General features: G+C 44.0%; 1 protein-coding gene across 1 annotated transcript in view; it reads right to left on the reverse strand.

Annotated features, from left to right (window-relative positions):
* The window catches only part of LOC311223576 (thiamine transporter 2-like), a gene marked incomplete at both ends in the record, with an annotated part of 108,774 nt that overhangs the window by 42,214 nt on the left and 45,018 nt on the right, over nt 1-21,542 (reverse strand). The window contains one exon of the mRNA XM_084308355.1: nt 13,559-14,360. Within this exon, the coding sequence (XP_084164481.1) occupies nt 13,559-14,360 (802 nt within the window). The remainder of the gene's footprint in view (nt 1-13,558; nt 14,361-21,542) is intronic.

A 21,542-nucleotide genomic window follows, 5' to 3' on the forward strand; every position in this document is an offset into this window, starting at 1 on the left:
GTCCCCACCGTGGGCTTGGTCAGTTACATTAGGACCTACTAGGGCCTCTGTGGTCGGGGAAACCTGGTCGTTAAGGGCAGACATAATTTTACTTTCTACTTTTACCGCGTTTACCGTTTGTCGAAGGCTAGGTAGTTGACTGACAGTGTAAGCCTCTAAGTACTGAGGTGTCTGTCGTCTGCGCCGCGGGCGTTCTAGGTTAGGAGGATCGTTTCGTGGAGTGTTCATCATAGGCCATTTCGATATTAATAACACTATATTAATATTACACTAGTTACCATCCGGCTCGAAGGACCAATTGTAACTGAGGGGTACAATTCCCTGACTGTATTGTTAGATATGATATTTAATACCACTACCTCATGTACTTTAACTTCTGGCCACCCAGTACAAGATATAAGTATGATGAACACTTTCCCACCTGATGAAACGAACCAACACAAATGTACCAAATCGAAAGTTTAATACAGCAAAGGGTGTATACAACGATCACTTAATTACATTTATGATTTGAAATATGGAATATGCACTTTTATGGCAAATGAGTATTCGTAGGTAAATCAACATTGAATGTCCAATCTCTGGTTGCGCAGGGAGTAAGTATACAACCTGGAATATTTAGGAAACGATAGCGATGGTACTTAAATGATTATAGCTGGATACACTAAGGGGGGGGGGGGTCCCGCTGGTTGTAAGACAGTAGGAGGGGGGGGTTAGAGAAGCCGCTGGCGGTATCCCATCTGGCCGACGGTGTCTTGGGAGAATCCAAAGTCTTGGACACGGTGCCCACAGAACCTCGGGCCGCAGACGAATACAGCTGGACCGTCTGTGGAACGGTATCTGCCGGTCCACAACGGAGAGACGTGGTGCGACCTCACGTGTAGAGCGCCGCCTCACCTGGAGTCCTCTCCGGGGGGTGATTCCAACACTCGGCAGTGTTGGCCTTTATCCATGGAATAATCAAAGCACACAACGCATAATCCAAGAGCCGTGGAAGGCTCGCCGTCGTCTGGGTAGAGTAATCCAATATACAGGTCCAGTCGCTCTTGGCCCGGAGCTCCTCGGATGCAATCACCACTAGGGGTCTGACCAGCCTGGATAAGCGTCCAGATAACGTCAGGAACGATGGGGGTACTGATAACTGTAGAACTCTAACCGAACGATGCACCATACATAAATAGACTATTATTAGCTTAATAGAATACGTCCAACTCGACGGTATGGTGCCAAACTATGACCATTCAACTATTAATCTACACGATATCTCGATGCCTATTCTGGGCCAAGTAGGCCTTACTACACCGCACGTGCGTCGTGGGGAGGCTTTTGCGTCTGTCACTCTGTTGGAGGGTAAAGAACTGGACTAAAAGAAAGTTCTACTTTACGAGCGCCATATATATATGCGCTATGAACAAATAGTACCATTCGTATTTCGCCCGGCATATTACTGCGCGGAACCGGGGGTTGCCTCGACATGTTAGGCGGCACGATTGAACTTGGACCTAGGGGTATGGCAACCTGGCGCCAGGTTCTCGTCCAATGGTAGAATGAAACTATTATGGGCTGTTTAGTAGAAACGGGGATATTCAATGCATATTGTACAAGGAATATACAGAGGATATCAAACGATATACAAATACAATTAAATATATATATATAAATAAATATACATATTCGGTTTAATCTGATCCTTCACAACAATTATTATTATTATTATTATTATTATTATTATTATTATTATTATTATTATTATTATTATTATTATTATTATTATTATTATTATTATTATTATTATTATTATTATTATTATTATTATTATTATTATTATTATTATTATTATTATTATTATTATTATTATTATTATTATTATTATTATTATATGGTATGAAGCTGTAAGGTGCACTTGAGCTGACCATTATGTTAAAATAAATATGAAGTTTGGAAGAGGGCAGGAAACATACGTTTTCTTCATCCTGCTCCTTTTCAGCCATGGGTGTATCATCTTAAAAAAAATTATAAAGATGTTGGTGATATTGTGCAAAGATGAACTGTACCCCCATGTACGAAACAAAATAAAATAAATGAAAGAATGAATGAACTCGCTTGACGTTAGTCCCGAGCATCCACTCTGATAGGTACCGGTTTAGTACCGGTTTAGAAATACAAATGTTTTGATGACATCATTGAAATGTGTACACTGGCACATGTTCGCTTGCTATCTGTAGATTACATTAAATGGTGCATTTCTACATTAGATTAGATTAGATTAGATTCACAAGTACACTTTGAAGTTTGGCATCCAACCAGAGTGCAAATGTAACAGTAAAGTGCAACAGTAATCTACAATGTGCAGGTAATTAAACTGGAGTATATATAAATGAGCACTACTGAGTAATAATGACACCACACTGGCCAGAGGTATAACTAGTAAGAGTAGGGAGGGATATATATAGATATAGTATAATACAGGTATGTCAAAGGATTATATGCAGGTATATTCAGACAGATTGGGATAAATGTATCGTAAATTTGAATACAATATATACAGTGGCTTGGGAGGTTAGCAGTCTGGTAATCCGGAGGTTCCCGGTTTCATTCCTGCTCCTCCGGCAGTGGCGGCCGGTGGGTACTTCGCCACTAGGGGCGCTATACCAAATATTTTGCAAACATGTACAGTACAGTACTGTACCACGCAAGACTCATGGCAAGACGTGAGCGATTCGACTCACGCTCACGGCAATTAATCGGCTCTTATGAACGAGTCGCTCAGCTGTTACTACAACAACACACAACCAGTCAAATAAAGTATAGTCTAGACTCTAATTCACAACTTGAAACACAATATAAATAGAAAAGTTAGAAACAAAACTCGCCCGTCTCCAAACACAGGCAGATCTCTCCCTCTCTCCTTCTCTCTCTCACACACAGCGCGACGTGGAATCGATTCGTTACACAATCAGACCTATTATATACCAAGAATAACTTCAGTATGAGTACAGGGCTGTACACATATTTTGCATATTGTTAAACGAGCCAAGGCTAGCTATTAAACTATCGATATGAATCGAAAATCTGGGACCCTGATGTAAACAAGACAAACGTCTTTCTCTGGTCTGCATCCCCTTAACAATTGTGTGTATTGAGCCGTACTGTATTGTACCCATTCTGCAATCTGTTAATAAAGTTCTCATTCATTCATTCATTCAAACAAAGACGATATTGAACAAGCCATAATCCACGTATTTTCAATCCGAGAGAGCTGCAGTAGTTAAATCAATGAGCCATCGACATAGTCAGTGTGGTAAGTAACGTTATTATTGCATCCAAGATTGATACACGGCTGGCTAGGCAGTTGGTAGTCATAGTCTTGTGTTATAAAATAAATAAACAATCAGCAATGTCTCGCTTCATGAATGGCCAGCAGTAGCCTAACAGTACTGCTCCTAAAAAAAACTATTTACAAACGTTAACGTTAAGCACAGAGAGAGAGAGAGAGAGAGAGAGAGAGAGAGAGAGAGAGAGAGAGAGAGAGAGAGAGAGAGAGAGAGAGAGAGAGAGAGAGAGAGAGAGAGAGAGAGAGAGAGAGAGAGAGACTCACTGTTTAGTTGAAACGTCCAGGGCAGGAGAGCTTGATAAACGTGTATAATCTGCCATATAGCTTGTTAGCCAAGTGTTAGCTCGTTAGCACAACACTCAACAAGTACATTCCTTTGTCCATTTCCGCTCGAACAGACTGCAAACTACCTGGCGTTCTATCGCCATGCTCTAAGACAAACTCTAACCTTAACCAACTTTGAAAGAGTGCCTAAGTCTAAAGTCTAAAGAACTTGCAGTCACGGCACGCTCTAAGACAAACAACCTAGACCAACCTAGGAACCAACCTAGGAAGCTAGAAGCTAGAATTGGAACATTAGAAATTGGATTCGGCCAATCAGAGATCGTCTCTGTGAAATTCTGCCACGGAAAAAAATACTGGCGTCGGCCAATCAGAGAGCGTCTCCGCAAAATGCGGCTACAGATATTCTTGACGCTACTGGCTAGACCGCTTCAAATCGCGCCCGGATTCCAACATAATAGTCATATTTCAACGCACAACGCGTTATGCACTGATTGGCGGTGACGGATACAGCGATCAAACTGTGACGCGCACTCAAAGCGCTATCGCGTATAGCCCGGGCCGAGAAATACGAAAAAATTAAAAAAATAAGAAAAACGTGATGTCACTTCCTGCTCTGGAAAACGAGTGTTTTTTAATTGCGATAATAACGTTATATTGTGCATTGGAAATACAAACATACTTAAAATGAGTAAATATTATTCATTTTAAACATGTTTATATTATTTATAGGGCTATAAAACAAAAAACAAAAAGATACCTTTTCTTGTTCTACTCTCATATAACCAGGCAGGGCCTGAAGGGGGGGCGGCGCACTAGCGCCCCCCAGTGGCGGCCGCCACTGTCCTCCGGGCAGTGTGTCGAAGTGCCCTTGAGCAAGATACAGTACTTACTGTAACCTTTAATTGCTCCTGATGAGCAGGTTGGCACCTTGCATGGTTGCCTCCATCGTTGGTGTGTGAGTGAATGGGTAAAATGTGAGGAACAAATTGTAAAGCACTTTGGATAAAAGCGCTATTTAAATGCAGCCATTTACCATTTATATATATATATATATATTATAGACTAGAGTATAGACAGCATTATTGTACATGCTATCATACAGAGTTATATGGGTAGACTATAGTTGGAGGTAGGTAGTCAATGATTACAGTGTAAGGCAGTTGTAACCTCTGTGTCGTGCATATCAAATACAAAGGCTGCAGCCTGACCCTCTATGTCGGTGTGATGGCAGACTTTGGCCTGGTAGAGCACACGTCATGACTCCAGCACCCTCCTCCACCACCTCCACCACCTCCACCCCCTCCACCACCTCTACCACCCTCCACCACCTCCACCACCCTCCACCACCTCCACCACCTCCACCCCCTCCACCACCACCCTCCACCACCTCCACCACCCTCCACCACCCTCCACCACCTCCACCCCCCTCCACCACATCCACCACACTCTACCACCCTCCACCACCTCCACCACCTCCTCCACCACCACCTCCACCCCCTCCACCACCCTCCACCCCCTCCACCACCTCCACCACCCCCTCCACCACCCTCCACCCCCTCCACCACCTCCACCACCCCCTCCACCACCTCCACCACCCCCTCCACCACCCTCCACCACCTCCACCCCCTCCACCACCCTCCACCACACATCATGCACTCTCGCACAAACAAACACACCACAGGTCACTTTAGGGGGGGGAAAAGGTCACTTTAAAAAAACATAACTGTATGTTTTTGTATAGTATAGTTCAGGGGTGTAAAGTACTTGAGTAATTGTACTTCGTTACAATACTTAAGTACTGTTTTGGGGAATTTGTACTTTACTCAAGTATTATTAGGTTTGTATACTTTGTACTTTTACTCCATTACATTTCAGAGAAAAAAACATACTTTTTACTCCTTACATTTAAAATGCAGACCTACAAAGTACAAATCTCACAGGTCCAACCATTTTAATTACAATATTTTAATTGTTTATCTGTCCGAACTAACGTTAACGACCGCAGGTAAACAGCCAATCAAATCCCCATCAATGGAAAATGAACCCGCCCATACCCATGCTGATTGGCCCTTGTGCAACACTAGAAAGCGGGGATCTTTGATTAAACACCTGCTATCAGAAGAATAGACAGTCAGATCCGCATTATGCTGTGGTTAATATTGTGATATTATTCAGGATAATCCAGTATGCTGTGGTTAATATTGTGATATTATTCAGGGTAATCCAGTATGCTGTGGTTAATATTGTGATATTATTCAGGATAATCCAGTATGCTGTGGTTAATATTGTTATATTATTCAATGGAAAAGTGCATTAAATAATTCTTATGCAAAAAAAATAAAAGTGTCCTCTGTTCTTTCATTTCAGCATTGTCTATCGCAGAACACATTCCATTGTGCGCAGAGTGTCTGCTTGGTTTCATTCCAGCCTTGCCTAAACACCAGCTGATGATTTCACTAATTGGCTCACCTCTTCAACTAACAGTTAACTCACCTGGTGCAATGTGTAGTTAAAATGTAAACTTGGCCCACGATGGAATGAGTTAGACCCCTGTCTATCCCTTTACAAAAAAAATACTTTTACTTTTTAGTACTTAAGTACATTTAAAAGTAGGACTTTTTGACATTTACTCAAGTGTGTTTTTAGCCAGATACTTTGACTTTTACTTGAGTCAGATTTTGAGACAGTACCCATACTTTCACTTAAGTATAATTTCTGGGTACTTTTTACACCCCTGGTATAGTTAGTATGGGCACTCAAGTAGCACACCACATGCTGCGCTGCGTCACAACACGGCCGTCCCGGATCCGGCAACCTTTGCCGAATGTCTTCCCACCATCTATCTCCCATTCTTCCTCTCTCTCTCTCTACCGGACTGCCCGGTAGTAAAAAGCCAATAAAAATCGACCAAAAACATATATAATTTTTTTTTAAGTAGTTAGTATGATCATGGATCATGGGTTTTAGAATGTTTATGTTGAAACTGTCTATGCATAAAACTGGTAATATACACATACAGTACAAACAAATTATATGAATATGAAGGGAGCATGTCTATGTTCCCCGGGTCCTATGTTCCCCGGGTTCTATGGTCCCCGCTTTGATTGATTGATTGAACATTTTAGACCACCAGCCCTGATTCCAGACTCTAACCTTAACCAGTTCGAAAGAGGGCCTAAGCTTAACCGTTTGAAACAAGGCGGACATTAATAATTAATAAAATAATAAAAATTTATAAAATGTTCAATCTATTAATCAATCAAAGCGTGGAACATAGAACCCGGGGAACAGAGGACCCGGGGAACATAGGGATGATCCCAATATGAACACAGTTGCATAGCACAGTATATATAGTACAGAAAATGTAGCATGGAGTGTATAGTAATCGATGTGGTTTATCTGGGGTGTGTCGTTGCGCCCCCGGTACGACTTCAAGTTACAGTATGATAAGTTAGCGTATACAGGCTAACACACAGCCTGTGGGGAGAGACTGTTGCTGAACCTGCTGGTCCTGGTACCGTACCAGCCCACCGGTGCCACAGCATCCAAACCAAGACCAGCGGGTTTTTTCCCAGAGGCTGTGCGCCTACACACGAACTTAGAACTTTAAGTCGTACCGTTCCCAACAACACACCCAGAATATACCACACTGATATCCACTCAACAGTAATAGTTTAAACTTGAAAACATAAACGTAAACAAAAATGGACCCAAGTTAATTTCCCCGTTGCAACGTTTGCGATCTCCGGTCCGTGCCGTCACTATTGCTTTTCATATTCATATTCGCTAATGCCGGGAGTAAGTGTTCCGTTGTACGTGTTACATATGGCAAAATATTATTCTTCCATTCCCCCCACATCTCTCCCTGTCCTCAGGGAAGAGCCTGCAGACTGTGATGACTAAAAACGAGAAGACGCAGAAACAGCTTTATCCCCTCGAGCGACGGCCCTCGCTCTTGACCGGACTGAAATACCCACAGATCACAACGTACACACTGCAGCTCATCCGACCCCCTGCATGGTCTCTCTATGCACCACCACGTTCCACCTCCTCAAAATGCAATAAAGACATCTAAATCTCTATAGACATCTAAATCTGTTCTCCCCCCCTGCATCTCCACTCTCCCTGTTACTGTGTATTCAGTAATGTCACTTTGTTTTGTTATTTAGAATCCTCTGCCCTATTGTGTTTGTACATTGTATATCTCCAACACTGTCCTTGTATGTACTCCTACTTGTTGAAACTTTAACTCATTAAAATGTTTTATTATCCTTTATTTGTAATAGATTGTTCTAGAGCTTTACTTTTTTTGTGAGCAAGCACCAAACCAAATTCCTTGTATGTGTATGTGGGCTACTGAGCGAATAAAATATAATGAAAAGTAATGTTGTACATGTGTCCGTTCTCTACTTCCCATTTCCCCCACGTGGAATGCACCTGATTGGATAAATGATAAATGCTCTAGTGCAGGGGTTCTCAAAACTTTTTTTTACCATGACCCCATTTTATTTAGGATATTTTTTTGGTGACCCCACACTTAATGTATCGTGTAATTTCAATGTGGAATTAAGGAATATCAAAATTAAATAATAAAAAGTACCTAGAAACTATACTTAAGTGAAAGTATGGGTACCGTCTCAAAATCGTACTCAAGTAAGAGTATCTGGCTAAAAACACACTTGAGTAAAAGTAAAAAAGTTTCTACTTTTAAATGTACTAAAAAGTTATAATGTAAAAACTTTTTTTCTGACGGTCTATTCTTCTGATAGCAGGTGTTTAATTAAAGATCCCCACTTTCTAGTCTTGCACAAGGACCAATCAGCATGGGTATGGCGTATGGGCAGGTTTATTTTCCATTGATGGGGATTTGATTGGCTGTTTTTAAATAAAGATTAATTAACGGATTAATAACGTTAACGTTAGTTCGGCCAGAGAAACAAATATACTAATTAAAATGGTTGGACCTGCGAGACTTGTACGCTGTACTTTGTAGGTCTGCATTTTAAATGTAAGGAGTAAAACGTATGTTTTTTTCTCTCAAATGTAATTGAGTAAAAGTACAAGTATACAAACCTAATAATACTTGAGTAAAGTACAAATCCCCCAAAACAGTACTTAAGTATTGTAATGAAGTACAATTACTCAAGTACTTTACACCCCTGGCGGCCACCATCACACCGCCGCACCGCCACCGTCACAGCTCATACCCAGAGCCGTTTATTACCAGAGTTTGGACAGCAAGGTTTTCAAAGATAATTCTAGAGTGGCTTATTATGACCCACTATGACAACGTGGCCACAACATGGCATCCACACCTGGCCAAACTCCTGTGATACATGGCTCTGCTCATGCCATGATGATCCCCCACCAAGAGAGGTACATTTTTGCACATTGCATTGGTTTAATAAACAAGACAGATGGACAAAATGGACAGACAGACAGACCCATACGGAGCAGGTCACCTCTAGAGGCGCTCATTACGAGTGTAGAAGAAGAACGTGAGGTGGGTAAACACTACTGAGGGCTTCTGGGATGGGGAAAGAGATACATAAAGGCTGTAGATTGAAACATCCTAACTAATGTATACATTGCGTGCTTGATGTGCTAATGAAAACCAGGTCTGTGACCATTAGCAAGTCACGTCGCAGTCCAGCTGCCCAACCCCCGCTTGCCCACTAGCCTGACTGTCCTGATTATGTATGTATGCCTGCCTATACAATGCTTGTCCATGTATGGGCTTTGATGTGTCCCTGTACACTGTGTTTTTTTTTTATAGATGCATGAATGCCTAGTGAGTGAATGTACAGAATATGTTTTAAATAGTTTTTATATTAGCTTTAATGTCCTTCAATTTTTCTGTTTCTTTCTGGCTTAAACATCTAGCCCAGGGACTACAACTGAGAACTAGCAACCCTGCTAATGTTGGCATATTTACAGTTTTACAGCATCGGGGAGGGGGGAGGGGAGGTACAGGTATGGGCAGGGTAATTCTAGAAAGACATAAATATAGGCAATAAAATGTAACCTTGTTGGTTTTTGGCCAGCAGCCCTGGTTCTTGGAGGGGAGCGCCGGTGATGGTGTCCCGGACCGCATCTCCTCTTTGAGTGTGATATTGCTAAATAGGGTTGTATTAGAATGTTTCAAATTGAATGATGATTGTTTGTCTGTTTTCTCTGCCATGTAACTCGGGTTTTGCAGATTAAGTATTGATTTTCCTATGTTGGCTTAATGTTCTTTTCGGGATCGGTTTTGTTGATTGTTTCATTTAGCAAACTTTAACTTTTTTGCAGACTTGGCCTTTGTTTTTGAATTAGTTTTTGAATTAGGCCAATTGGCTTCAAACCTATCCTTTTCACTTGTTTATTTGTAAACATTCGAAATAAAGAATTCATTCATAACCTGAATATAAATATATGATAAAAAAATAAACTGTGTAAATAATATAATTAACTCTGAATATAAAACATTTGGAAAAATAAACAGAAAAACAAGGTGCAAGTCAAGGTGTGACTCTGTGTGAAATCTCCAAAACAATTACTGCACTTCCTCTATCTTTTATGCATGTTGTTTTTGCGAAACAGGGTAGATCTAGCACAAAGCTTTTTAACATGCGGCACGAAAACAGTTAATTATGTTGTACTATTTTTTCCCCTACTCTCTCTTAAATTGCAGAAGCGACTTGGTTATCCATATTCATGTGCCCCCCCTCCCCCCCCCCCCCGTTCCTGTTTTAACCACGCATTTCCCCCGGGGTGCTTTATGAGCGCTGCATACACAAGAACTCTTGAGGGAAATATCAAGATACGGGCCCTGCAGCTTCACAGCGTGTTTGGACGGAAGCATTTACAAGTACAAGGCGAACAAGGGGGAATGCGATTTACACAGAATAATTGCCTGTGTTTCCCAGGGAATATAGGAATGTATCTGCACTATAATCAATAAAAAAGTGCAGTGGCTTGGATGGTGGCAGCAGCTGGCGAACAACGCCACACAGGGACAGGAGGAGCAGGCAATTAGACAGTCTAATTAATGCTGGTTTTATTGTCTGCTGTGGATTGGGGGTTGTGAAATACTGATAGCTGAATGGGATGGCGTATTGAAAATGGGTAAAGCGCCCATAAAATGAGATGTTGATGGATCTTATGGACGGCTCCCTGCTTTCAACCAGTGCTCCTCATGCTAGCAGATCCTGTTTGCATATAGCGGTAGAAACCCTGCATTTATTCTTTGTTACTTCGAGACTTTCAGAGTAATTTCTCCCAGAGGTCTTAGCAACTGTGCTGCAGAAAGGAAGACTATACTGTACTACATGAAGCACTTAACGGAAAGGAAACATAAACAATCGAAACAACAGATACATAAGTACACTTTACAAAACTTTACAAAGGTCAGTGAATTCCACGACACCAGAGGGAGTTCCACAAATCATGTTCAACCCAGATTCGGCTCAAACAAGGGACTAAACACGTTTCGCAATTATGCCACAACAATGTGGAACGCCCTACCCACAGCCGTAAAATAATGTGAATCCCTACCAACTAGGGATGCACGATAATTATGACGTCATCCCGATAAACCCGATACAATTATTGATAGCTCCGATTATATAATATATTTAAAAAAAAATAAAAAATGCGGTGTGGGTGGATTGGGATGAAGGGCGTTTGTTTTTACTGTAGGCTCCTCCCGTTTTGCCAGTACTGTGGTACGACTGATAGCGTGTGGTTTAGGAAGAGGGAGTTTTTCACAAATCCAGCGGTCCCTTTCTCATGCCTGGCTGTGACGTAGTCACGTAAGTTTCAGAAGCAGCGCGGATAGTAAACAAACATGGCGTCAGTAGTGTGGGACTTTTTCAAAGTTTCAGAGGAAAACCGTTTGCTTGCTATTTGTAACAAATGCAATGCAGAAATTCCACGAGGAGGGAAAAGGGCAACAAGCTATAACACATCCAACCTAATAAGTCACCTGAAACATCACCACCGCTACAATGGTGTGTTAAAAGCCTACGACGATGCGCAAGAAGCTAAAACTGCTGTAAATCCAAAGCCAGCTGCAAAGGAACCGGCGGAGCTTGTACCTTATGACGAGGCGTTTGCAAAATTAAAGACGTTTGAAAGAAATGACCCAAGGGCTCAAGCGATCTATATAACTTGATCACAGAAATTATGGCACTTGACGACCAGCCCTTTTCCCTCGTTGAAGATAAAGGATTCTGTCGGCTACTTCGTCATTTAGAGCCCAGGTACATAATTCCAAGCCGCCGTCACTTTGCAGAGGAGTGTTTACAAGCCAAGTTATTGACATATTGTGAATTTTGTGATTCAAATTATATTTATTTGGAAAAATAAATATGGTCACTTTATTTAATTTTTTTATTATTGTCTTGGCTTTGTTTTTTTTCATAGTAGTAACGCTCATGTCAGGATAAATCTGGTTAGGTCAAAACTACAGGAATCATTTTTACAATAAATATATATATAATATCGGTTATCGGTATCGGTATCGACCTTGAGGAGCAGAAAGTTATCGGTATCGATATCGGGGTCAAAAAATCAATATTGTGCACCCTTACTACCAACCTTCAAAACCACTCTCAAAGAGCACCTACGGGAGGCTCCTATTCGAAACTGGCCCCGGTAAATGTCCAAACCCCCGACCCCCCCCCCACCCAACACCCCCCAATGTACAGTTTCCTCCCCCCCTATATATTCTCTTTTAGAAACGCTGTCTGTAAATAAACAGTACTGTATATTTGTATATCTTGTATGTTATAAATGTCTGGATATAACAGTACTGTATATCTGTATGTTGTGTATGTCATAAATGTCATTATGAATTGAAAATGGGGGACCCTGCTGTAAACGAGACGAAAGTCTTTCTCTGGTCTGCATCCCCCTTAACAATTGTGTGTATTGAGCCGTACTGTATTGTACCCATTCTGCAATCTGTTAAAGGTGACATGCATTATAAATGTCATTTTTCAGTCTCTAGCATTGTATTATAGTAATAGGAGTTAGTATCAATGTGTTTTTGTGTCTAAATACCATATTGGCGGATTGCTCTCATTCAGCTCAGACCATTTCCTGCTAGATTTAATTAGGTCATCCTGATTTGAGGCATATCGTGACGTCACCGGGGCCCTGGGTAAGCGGACAGTGATGCGATTGGCTCTGTGGTTGGAGCTAATGCCCGCCCACAATCTACCTAGACTACACAGCGAGTGGAAACCACTTCCTCATACTGCGAGGCAGAGTGAAACCCGACACCTCTGCATGCACTCTGCGAGGGAGAGAGAGAGAGAGATAGAGAGGGAGAGAGACAGACCACTGTGCAAACACTCCGCGCGCAGGTCCCCCCCCCCGATTCGGGAGCACAAGCTGCCGCGCGGCACACCCCCCCGAACGGGAGAGAGAGAGAAGGGGACCCGCACAGAAACACCGCCCCGCGGAGAGCAGAATGATACAGAGGGAGAGAGTGAAAGAAAGACAAAAAGGAGAGAGAGAGTGTCTTTTTCCACTGCAACAGCCGCTGGTCTGCTGGACGCCTCTCTCTCTCTCTCTCTCTCTCTCTCTCTCTCTCTCTCTCTCTCTCTCTCTCTCTGAGGACTGACTGTCACTCAAAGTGCTTATGGGTGGAGCCAGTCCATAACAGCCTGAAATCCTGAGGCTGAAAAATGATGGTTTTGAGTACTTGATTAGAAATATAAAACAATGCATTTTTTTGAACCTTACAGATGTCTTCAATAGACTCACAGGAATTGTGTAAAGTTGCCCAAATAGTGCTAGGAATAGCAATGCAGGTTCCCTTTAATAAAATGTTCAATCACACAACGAAATAAAGTGATTCACGCAGCATCGCAATCGCGCAAAGTGAAGTCAATCAACATCACAAAATGATTCCCGGCGGGCGGCTCCGTTTACCACCGTAGCGCACTTTACCTGACAGCGTGGCCACCGAGTCCACCGCTCCGTTGTAGGCGGTGAAGTTGTGCCAGTCGGGCTGCGTGTCGGCCCAGAGGATCTGGACGTAACCCGTGACCTGGTAGAAGCCGCACCTCCCTGCGGCAAACCACATGCTAAAGGACAGCACCGCCGGGGAGGAGTAGCACTTCCTGCAGTCCCACAGGAGCCTCCTCGCCGCGCCTCCGGCGCACCGCATGGCCACGCTAATGCTTTCCGTCCACCAAAAGGAGGAGAGAGAGAGCCCGTTGTTTTTGGTGTCGTTCGACCCGGCATCGTCCTCCTCGGCCCCCGGGTCGCCTTCGCGTGGTGGAGAACGCGTTTCCGTGAAAAATAGACTTTTCTTCTTCGGCGGCATGGGCAGGAAGAGAGAGGTCAACAGCGCCGTGCAGGCGGAGAACACAGTGATGATGGTTAAGCAGTACAGAGACACCCCGCCCAGAGACACCAGGAGCTGAGCCAGCGAGCCGCCTGCCGCGTACCCCACCAGCACCGCGGCCCGGGCGTAGCTGGTCACCCTCTGGTAGTGCTGGGGCTGAACCACGCTGTAGATGTAGGAGAAGTAGGCCACGTCCGCCGCCGTCGCGATGCTGTAGATGAAGATGGCCCACTGCGCTGAGGCGAGCCCCTCGCCGAGCAGGATCAGCAGGAACGACGCGACTTGGCAGAGACCCTGGAGGACGATGACGGGCTTGTACCTCAGGTAGTCCGTCACCAGGAGGGCAGGGATGAGGAGGAGGAGGTTGGAGTAGGTCCACACTGGGAACACCTGCCTTGTGACCTGGGTGGGGAGATACAAACAGAGAGATATCTTGTTGATAGTATTTTTCGTTTTGGTTGTTTCTGTTGTTGTTGTTGTTGTTGTTATTGTTGGTGGTGGTGGTAATGGAGATGATGGTAGTAATGGATACGTCGGTTGTGATGATAGTGGTGGTGGTAGTAGTGGTAGTGGTGGTGGTGGTATTGGTGGTGGTTTCAAGTTTCAAGTTTCTTTAATAGTTGTCATACAGAAGTACAGAATACTTTTATACAAAATGCTTCTTTCTGTTACGCCCCAGAGACTGTGCTAGACAAAAGATAAGTATGAAATAAAATAGTATAGCATGTAAAAATAGAAGTAAAAAATAGAAGTCACGTACATAGACACAGTGTTCAGTATACATATGTACAATGTTCAATGCAGAATAGAAGTAACTGAGTTACCATACAATATACAATATACTATGCAATATACTAATATATAATATACTATATAGTGCAAAGCAGAAATGGGATGAGGTACAATTAGGTACACTTTACAGTAAGGTGTACTGAGGTATGGGTTGTAGTGCAAATCCTTTACCAATAAATATAAAGTGTGTTTAGGTGTTCTAAAGTGTGGAGAGTGGGTGCTGCAATGTGTTGTTTGTTTAAAGTGAGTGTGTGCATGTGGATGTGTGTGTTGTGAGTGCATTTGATGGTTGTTGCATAGTGTTATTGTTCGTTGAGCAACCTGATGGCCTGGGGATAGAAGCTTCTTCTGAGTCTTTCTGTGCTTGTCATGAGACTCCGGTATTGCTTGCCTGACCGCAGCAGTTCAAAGAGGCAGTTGTTTGGGTGGCTGGAGTCCTTGATAATTCTCTTAGCCCTACCCCTGCACCGCTTGTTGTAAATGTTCTGGAGAGTGGGAAGCCCCCCTCCAATTGTGCGTTCGGCTGAACGTGCCACTCTCTGTAGTCTGCTACGGTCTTGTGCGGTGCTATTTCCAAACCAGGAGGTGATATTGCCTGTCAGGATGCTCTCTATTGTACATGAGTAGAAGTTCTTAAGGATCTTCTGACTGACTTGGAACTTCCTTAGGCGCCTGAGGAAGTAGAGACGTTGTCGTGCCTTCTTCACAACACTGTCAATGTGTGTGGTCCATGTCAAGTCCTCGGATATGTGGGCTCCGAGGCAGGGTTTCCGTTAGAAAAAATTGTTGCCGGTCTCCGTGACCTGCAAGATTTCAATCTACCGGACAAATGAGATTAATTCCGGTCATAGTTTATTGAGCTTTAAAACAATTGATAGGCAGGCTATATAAAGAATGTCATCCTCAAGGCATGTAGATTTATAATATTATTACTTAAAACTAGGCTACTTTTGCGTATACAGTCATTAATATATACCAAATAAAATAAGTCCCTCGATACTCCGTGCTGCTGCTGACTTGAAATAAAATAGACCGCGTATGTGGGCAGTCGGTCCGACACTAAACAGCAGTCTGTTATAATCACATTTTTATGAGCTAACGAATTCCGTTATATTGGACATTTGTATTAATTATATCAAGCGAAGAACTGAGAAAGCAGAGAGACGGCAACATTATCGTGGTTTGCGTGACGACTCTCTCCACCTCGCAACGACTTATTTGCAAAGAGTATGGCGCTGCAGAGCAGCTGATTCAGTGTTATTGGCTCTTTTCTGGGAACCGCACAGCAGCGCCCCCCACCCAACATTGGCTGAAAATGGCTGAATTGGAGTACTGCTGGAATACTGCATTGTGCTGATAGTGCTCTGGCTCTGCAGCTTCACAAAAGTTCGCACACCCAGCACTAAGCTCTCGCTGACGACGTCGTTGTCATTATTAGAAGCAACGAGGAAACAAATGTAATGATCGTTTCGTTCATCGCATAGGCTATTTAATTTTAGCCTATTTTAATACAATTCAAATAATCAAATTGTGCTTAGACTCAGGGAATTATTTTCACCGGACATTAAGACCGGAGAGAGTAAATATGTCGGACTTCAACAGATTTTGCCGGTCAAATACCGGTAATTACCGGCTAACGGAAACGCTGCTCCGAGGTACTTAAAACTGTTCACTCTCTCAACCGGTGCCCCGTCGATGCTGAGGGGGCTGTAGTCCCTGACCCCCGAACTCCTAAAGTCCACAATCATCTCCTTTGTTTTGCTGACATTCAGGGAGAGGCTGTTCTCCTGGCACCGTCCCGCCAGGACCTTGACCTCTTCCAGGTAGGCCCTCTCGTCGTTTGCAGAGATCAGGCCCACCACTACTGTGTCGTCAGCAAATTTGATGATTGTGTTGTTGTTCCGCTGAGCCACACAGTCATGTGTGTACAGGGAGTAGAGGAGGGGACTCAGAACACAGCCCTGGGGGGCCCCTATGTTGAGGGTGATGGATGAGGAGGTGCAGTTGCCTGCTCTCACCACCTGGGGTCTACCCGTCAGGAAGTCCAAGACCCACTGGCAGAGGTCATAGTTAAAGCCCAGGTCCCTGAGCTTGGCTATGAGTTTGGAGGGGACTATGGTATTGAATGCTGAGCTGTAGTCGATGAATAGCATTCTCACATAGTTCCCCTGCCTCTTGTCCAGGTGTGATGCTGCTGTGTGCAGCACATGGGCTATGGCGTCCTCCGTGGACCTGTTGGGGCGGTATACAAATTGCAGGGGGTCCAGGTTGATGGGGAGGGAGGAGCAGATGTAGCCCTTTACTAGCTTCTCAAAGCACTTCATGGCTATGGAGGTGAGAGCTACAGGGCGGTAGTCGTTGAGGCAAGCAGGCTTGGATTTTTTAGGTACAGGGATGATAGTGGACTTCTTCAGGCAGGTGAGGATGACAGCCTGTTCCAAGGACAGGTTAAATATGTCAGTGAATACCGGGGCCAGTTGGTCGGCACAGACTTTTAGGACGCGGCCGGGGATGCCGTCCGGTCCTGCTGCCTTCCTGATATTCACTTTTTTAAAGGTTCTCCTCACCTCATGCTCTGTTACCCTGAACACTGAGTCTCCATTAGCAGACCCCCCCCCTCCATTGTTGTGGTTTGTAGGCTGGTGTTGTTATTCCCAGCCTCAAACCTCTCATAGAAAGTATTGAGATCATTTGCTAAGGAGATGTCACTGTTCAGTTTGAGGGAGGTGCCTTTGTAATATGTCATCGTTTTGAGGCCACATAGCTCTGGAGTCAGCCTGTTCAAACTGAAGTTACATTTTATTCCTAGCGCCGTTTTGCTTCTATTAGTGTCCTCCTTACGTTGTATCGCGCCACCTTGTGGTCATTCATGTTGCCTGCCACGAGCCCGGCGTTGTATGCTGTGGTGCGCGCTTTCAGAGCTTCACGGACGGATTTGTTTACCCAGGGTTTTTGATTTGGGTAAACTCTAATTGTGGTAGTGGGGATTGTTTCTTCCACCAAAGTACGAACAAAGTCCAGTACTGTCTCTGTGTAGTCATTAATGTTATCTGTGTTATCGCGGAACACGCTCCAGTCTGTGCATTCCAGTGCAGCTTGGAGCGTCTCCTCTGATTCCACAGACCATTTCTGCACCTCTCACGAGACTACCGGCGCGCACTTGATTCTTTGTCTATACTCTGGAGAAAGAAAGATGGCCGCATGATCAGACTTGCCGAAGTCACTCGCAGAATGAGCTTTGTATCCACACTTGAATTGCGAGTAACAGTGGTCTAAAATGTTACCGCCTCTGGTGTTACAAGTCACATGCTGATAGAAGTCCGGCAATACTTTCCTCAGATTGGCGCTATTGAAATCGCCCACAACTACAATGGCAGCATCAACATTAGCTGCCTGGAGTTTATTTACCTCGTCGTGGAGCTTCGAGAGTGCGTCGCCTGTGTTTGCTTGTGGTGGAATATACACTCCGACCAGGATGATCGACGTTAATTCTCTCGGGAGAAAGAAAGGCAGACACTTGATGGATATATATTCCAGGTTGGGGGAGCAGTGGTTCGAAAGCTCTTTCACGTTGGCTGGATTGCTCCAATTGTTGTTCAACATGAAGGCTATTCCACCTCCCCGCTGCTTGCCGGATTCTGCTGTATGATCCTTGCGGTGTATGAAGAAGTGGTCGGCCGGTTGGATGGCGTGGTCTGGGACGTCCGGCGTCAACCACGTCTCGATGAAGCAGAGAACATTACAATCTCTAACGTCTCTTTGGAATTGAATCCTTGCTCTGATTTCGTCCAGTTTATTGTCTATTGATTGTACATTGGCTAGCAATATACTGGGTAGTGGCGTTCGGTGTCGCCTGGCTCTCAGTCTGTTTCGGACACCGGCTCTTTTTCCTCATCGCCTGGATCCTTTGTTGTTGTGTGGGTCGAGGTCTGGTCCGATTGTCCTCAAGATCTCGGCGGGCCACTGTTGTTGTTCGGCGAGCTGATCCAGAGAGTAATCCAGTTGGTAAATTTCCCGTAATCCAATGTCTATGAGTGACTGACGGTCATACAGATTAAATGCACCTACAGTTGGTACAAACAAAACTCTCAAAACTATAAATATTAACAAAAGTAGGCACAGTCTCGACGGAGCGCACAGATAGGCAGCCGGTCTTAGCAGCGCCATCTTGATATAGTTGGTAGTGGTGGTGGTGGTGGTGGTGGTGGTGGTAGTAGTGGTGGTGGTTGTGGTAGTGGTGGTAGTGGTGCTGGTTGTGGTAGTAATGGTAGTGGTGGTAGTATTGGTGGTGGTGGTGGTAGTGGTGGTGGTGGTAGTAGTGGTAGTGGTGGTGGTGGTAGTAGTGGTGGTAGTGGTCATAGTGGTAGTGGTGGTAGTAGTGGTGGTGGTGGTGGTCATAGTGGTAGTGGTGGTAGTAGTGCTGGTGGTAGTGGTCATAGTGGTAGTGGTGGTAGTAGTGGTGGTGGTGGTGGTCATAGTGGTAGTGGTGGTAGTAGTGGTGGTGGTGGTGGTCATAGTGGTAGTGGTGGTAGTAGTGGTGGTGGTAGTGGTGGTAGTGGTGGTTGTTTTAAAGTTCAGACTGGAGCCACAAACCACCAGGAGAAGAAGGATAATTTGTTAGGTTTTAAAGTTCAGACTGGAGCCACAAACCACCAGGAGAAGAAGGGTTGCAATTAGGGATGTCCCGATCCGATCACGTGATCGGCCCCGATCACGTGATTTTCCGAAGATCGGGATCGGCAAAATATTTAAAATTAAAATCTGCAATTTTCTTTTTTTTTTTTTTTTCCCAACAAACATTCAGATTCAGATTCAGATTCAGACAACTTTATTGATCCCGCGTGGGGCAATTAATATTTGCAGCTTCACCAACAAGCAACAAAGACAAACAAACAACAAAACATCTCAACGACAGCACGGCAAATAAAAAGAGAAACACTCCAAATTTGCTGATGACACAGTAGTGGTGGGCCTGATCTCTGCCAACGACGAAAGGGCCTACCTGGAAGAGGTAGAGAACCTGTCACAGTGGTGTCAGGAGAACTGCCTCTCCCTGAACGTCAGCAAAACAAAAGAGATGATTGTGGACTTCAGGAGGTCGGGGGTCAAGGACTACAGCCCCCTCAGCATCGACGGGGCACCGGTTGAGAGAGTGAACAGTTTCAAGTACCTCGGAGCCCACATATCCGAGGACTTGACATGGACCACACACATTGACAGTGTTGTGAAGAAGGCACGACAACGCCTCTACTTCCTCAGGCGCCTAAGGAAGTTCCAAGTCAGTCAGAAGATCCTTAGGAACTTCTACTCATGTACAATAGAGAGCATCCTGACCGGCAACATCACCTCCTGGTTTGGGAATAGCACTGCACAAGACCGTAGCAGACTACAAAGAGTGACACGTTCAGCTGAACGCACAATTGGAGGGGGGCTTCCCACCCTCCAGAACATTTACAACAAGCGGTGCAAGGGGAAGGCTAAGAGAATTATTAAGGACTCGAGCCACCCGAACAACTGCCTCTTTGAACTGCTGTGGTCAGGCAAGCGATACCGGAGTCTTAAGGCGAGCACAGAAAGACTCAGAAGAAGCTTCTATCCCCAGGCCATCAGGCTGCTAAACGAACAATAATCACTATGCAACAACCATCAAATGCACACAGCACACACACCCACACGCACACACTCACTCAAACAAACAACACACTGCAGCACCCACTCTCCACACTTTAGATCACACAAACACACTTACACTTTATATTTATTGATAAAGGATTTGCACTACAACTCATACACCTACTGTGAATTGTACCTAAATTGCACCTCGTCCCATTTCTCCATTTCTGCCTTGCACTATATAGTATTGTAGTATTGTATATTAGTACACTGCACAGTATTGTATATTGTATGGTAACTACGTCTATTCTGCATCGAACATTGTACATATGTCTAAACTGAACACTGTGACCTCATTTTTTTTACTACTAATTTTACTATGTTATTTTATTTCATACTTATCTTGTCTTGCACAGTCTCTGGAGCGCAACAGTAAGAAGCATTTTGTATAAAAGTATTCTGTACTTCTGTATGACAACTATTAAAGAAACTTGAACTTGAAACGTGATACACAATCCAGCAGTAAAAGTAAAAGTAAAAACAGACAACCAAGTGCAAAAGGCTACTTAAAATGACTACCGTCTGTGTTTAAAAGTCTGATAGCCGAGGGGACAAAAGATTTGGCGTAGCGGTTGGTCCTACTTGGTGGGACGTCATAACGGCGGCCAGAAGGCAACAGTGAAAACCGCTGAGACAGAGCATGGAGGGGTCATGGAGGGGTCATGGAGGGGTCATGGAGTCCCCTTCTTGACCACCTGGTCCATCCAGAGAGAACATAGGTCTCTCTGTTTTAATCTAATTATTTTGGAGCACACTTTCACTATGTACTGTAGGCTGTTCCTATCTTTAATGGACAGGCTACTGAACCAGCAGATAAAAGAAAAAGTTAGGAGGCTTTCAATAAAATAACTATAAAAAGTGCTCAGGATCTTCGCACTAACATTAAAAGAGTTCAGCTTTCTCAGCAGGTAGATCCTCTGCTGACCTTTTTTAACAATAGACTCTGTAGGGGAGAGTGGGGTGATTAGTGCCACTTTTTACTTAAAGTGCCTTTAGAGCAAGGGGACTAACTAAAATATCTACATATAGTTTAGGATGTTGTGCATCCCTGGGGACAATCACTTTGGATCTTAAATAAACTGTTTCAGAAATATAGCTTTAGAAAAAAAAGTGGTTTTG

Source organism: Notolepis coatsorum (genome assembly GCF_963971535.1).
Source record: "Notolepis coatsorum genome assembly, chromosome: 2".
Lineage (NCBI taxonomy): Eukaryota > Metazoa > Chordata > Actinopteri > Aulopiformes > Paralepididae > Notolepis > Notolepis coatsorum.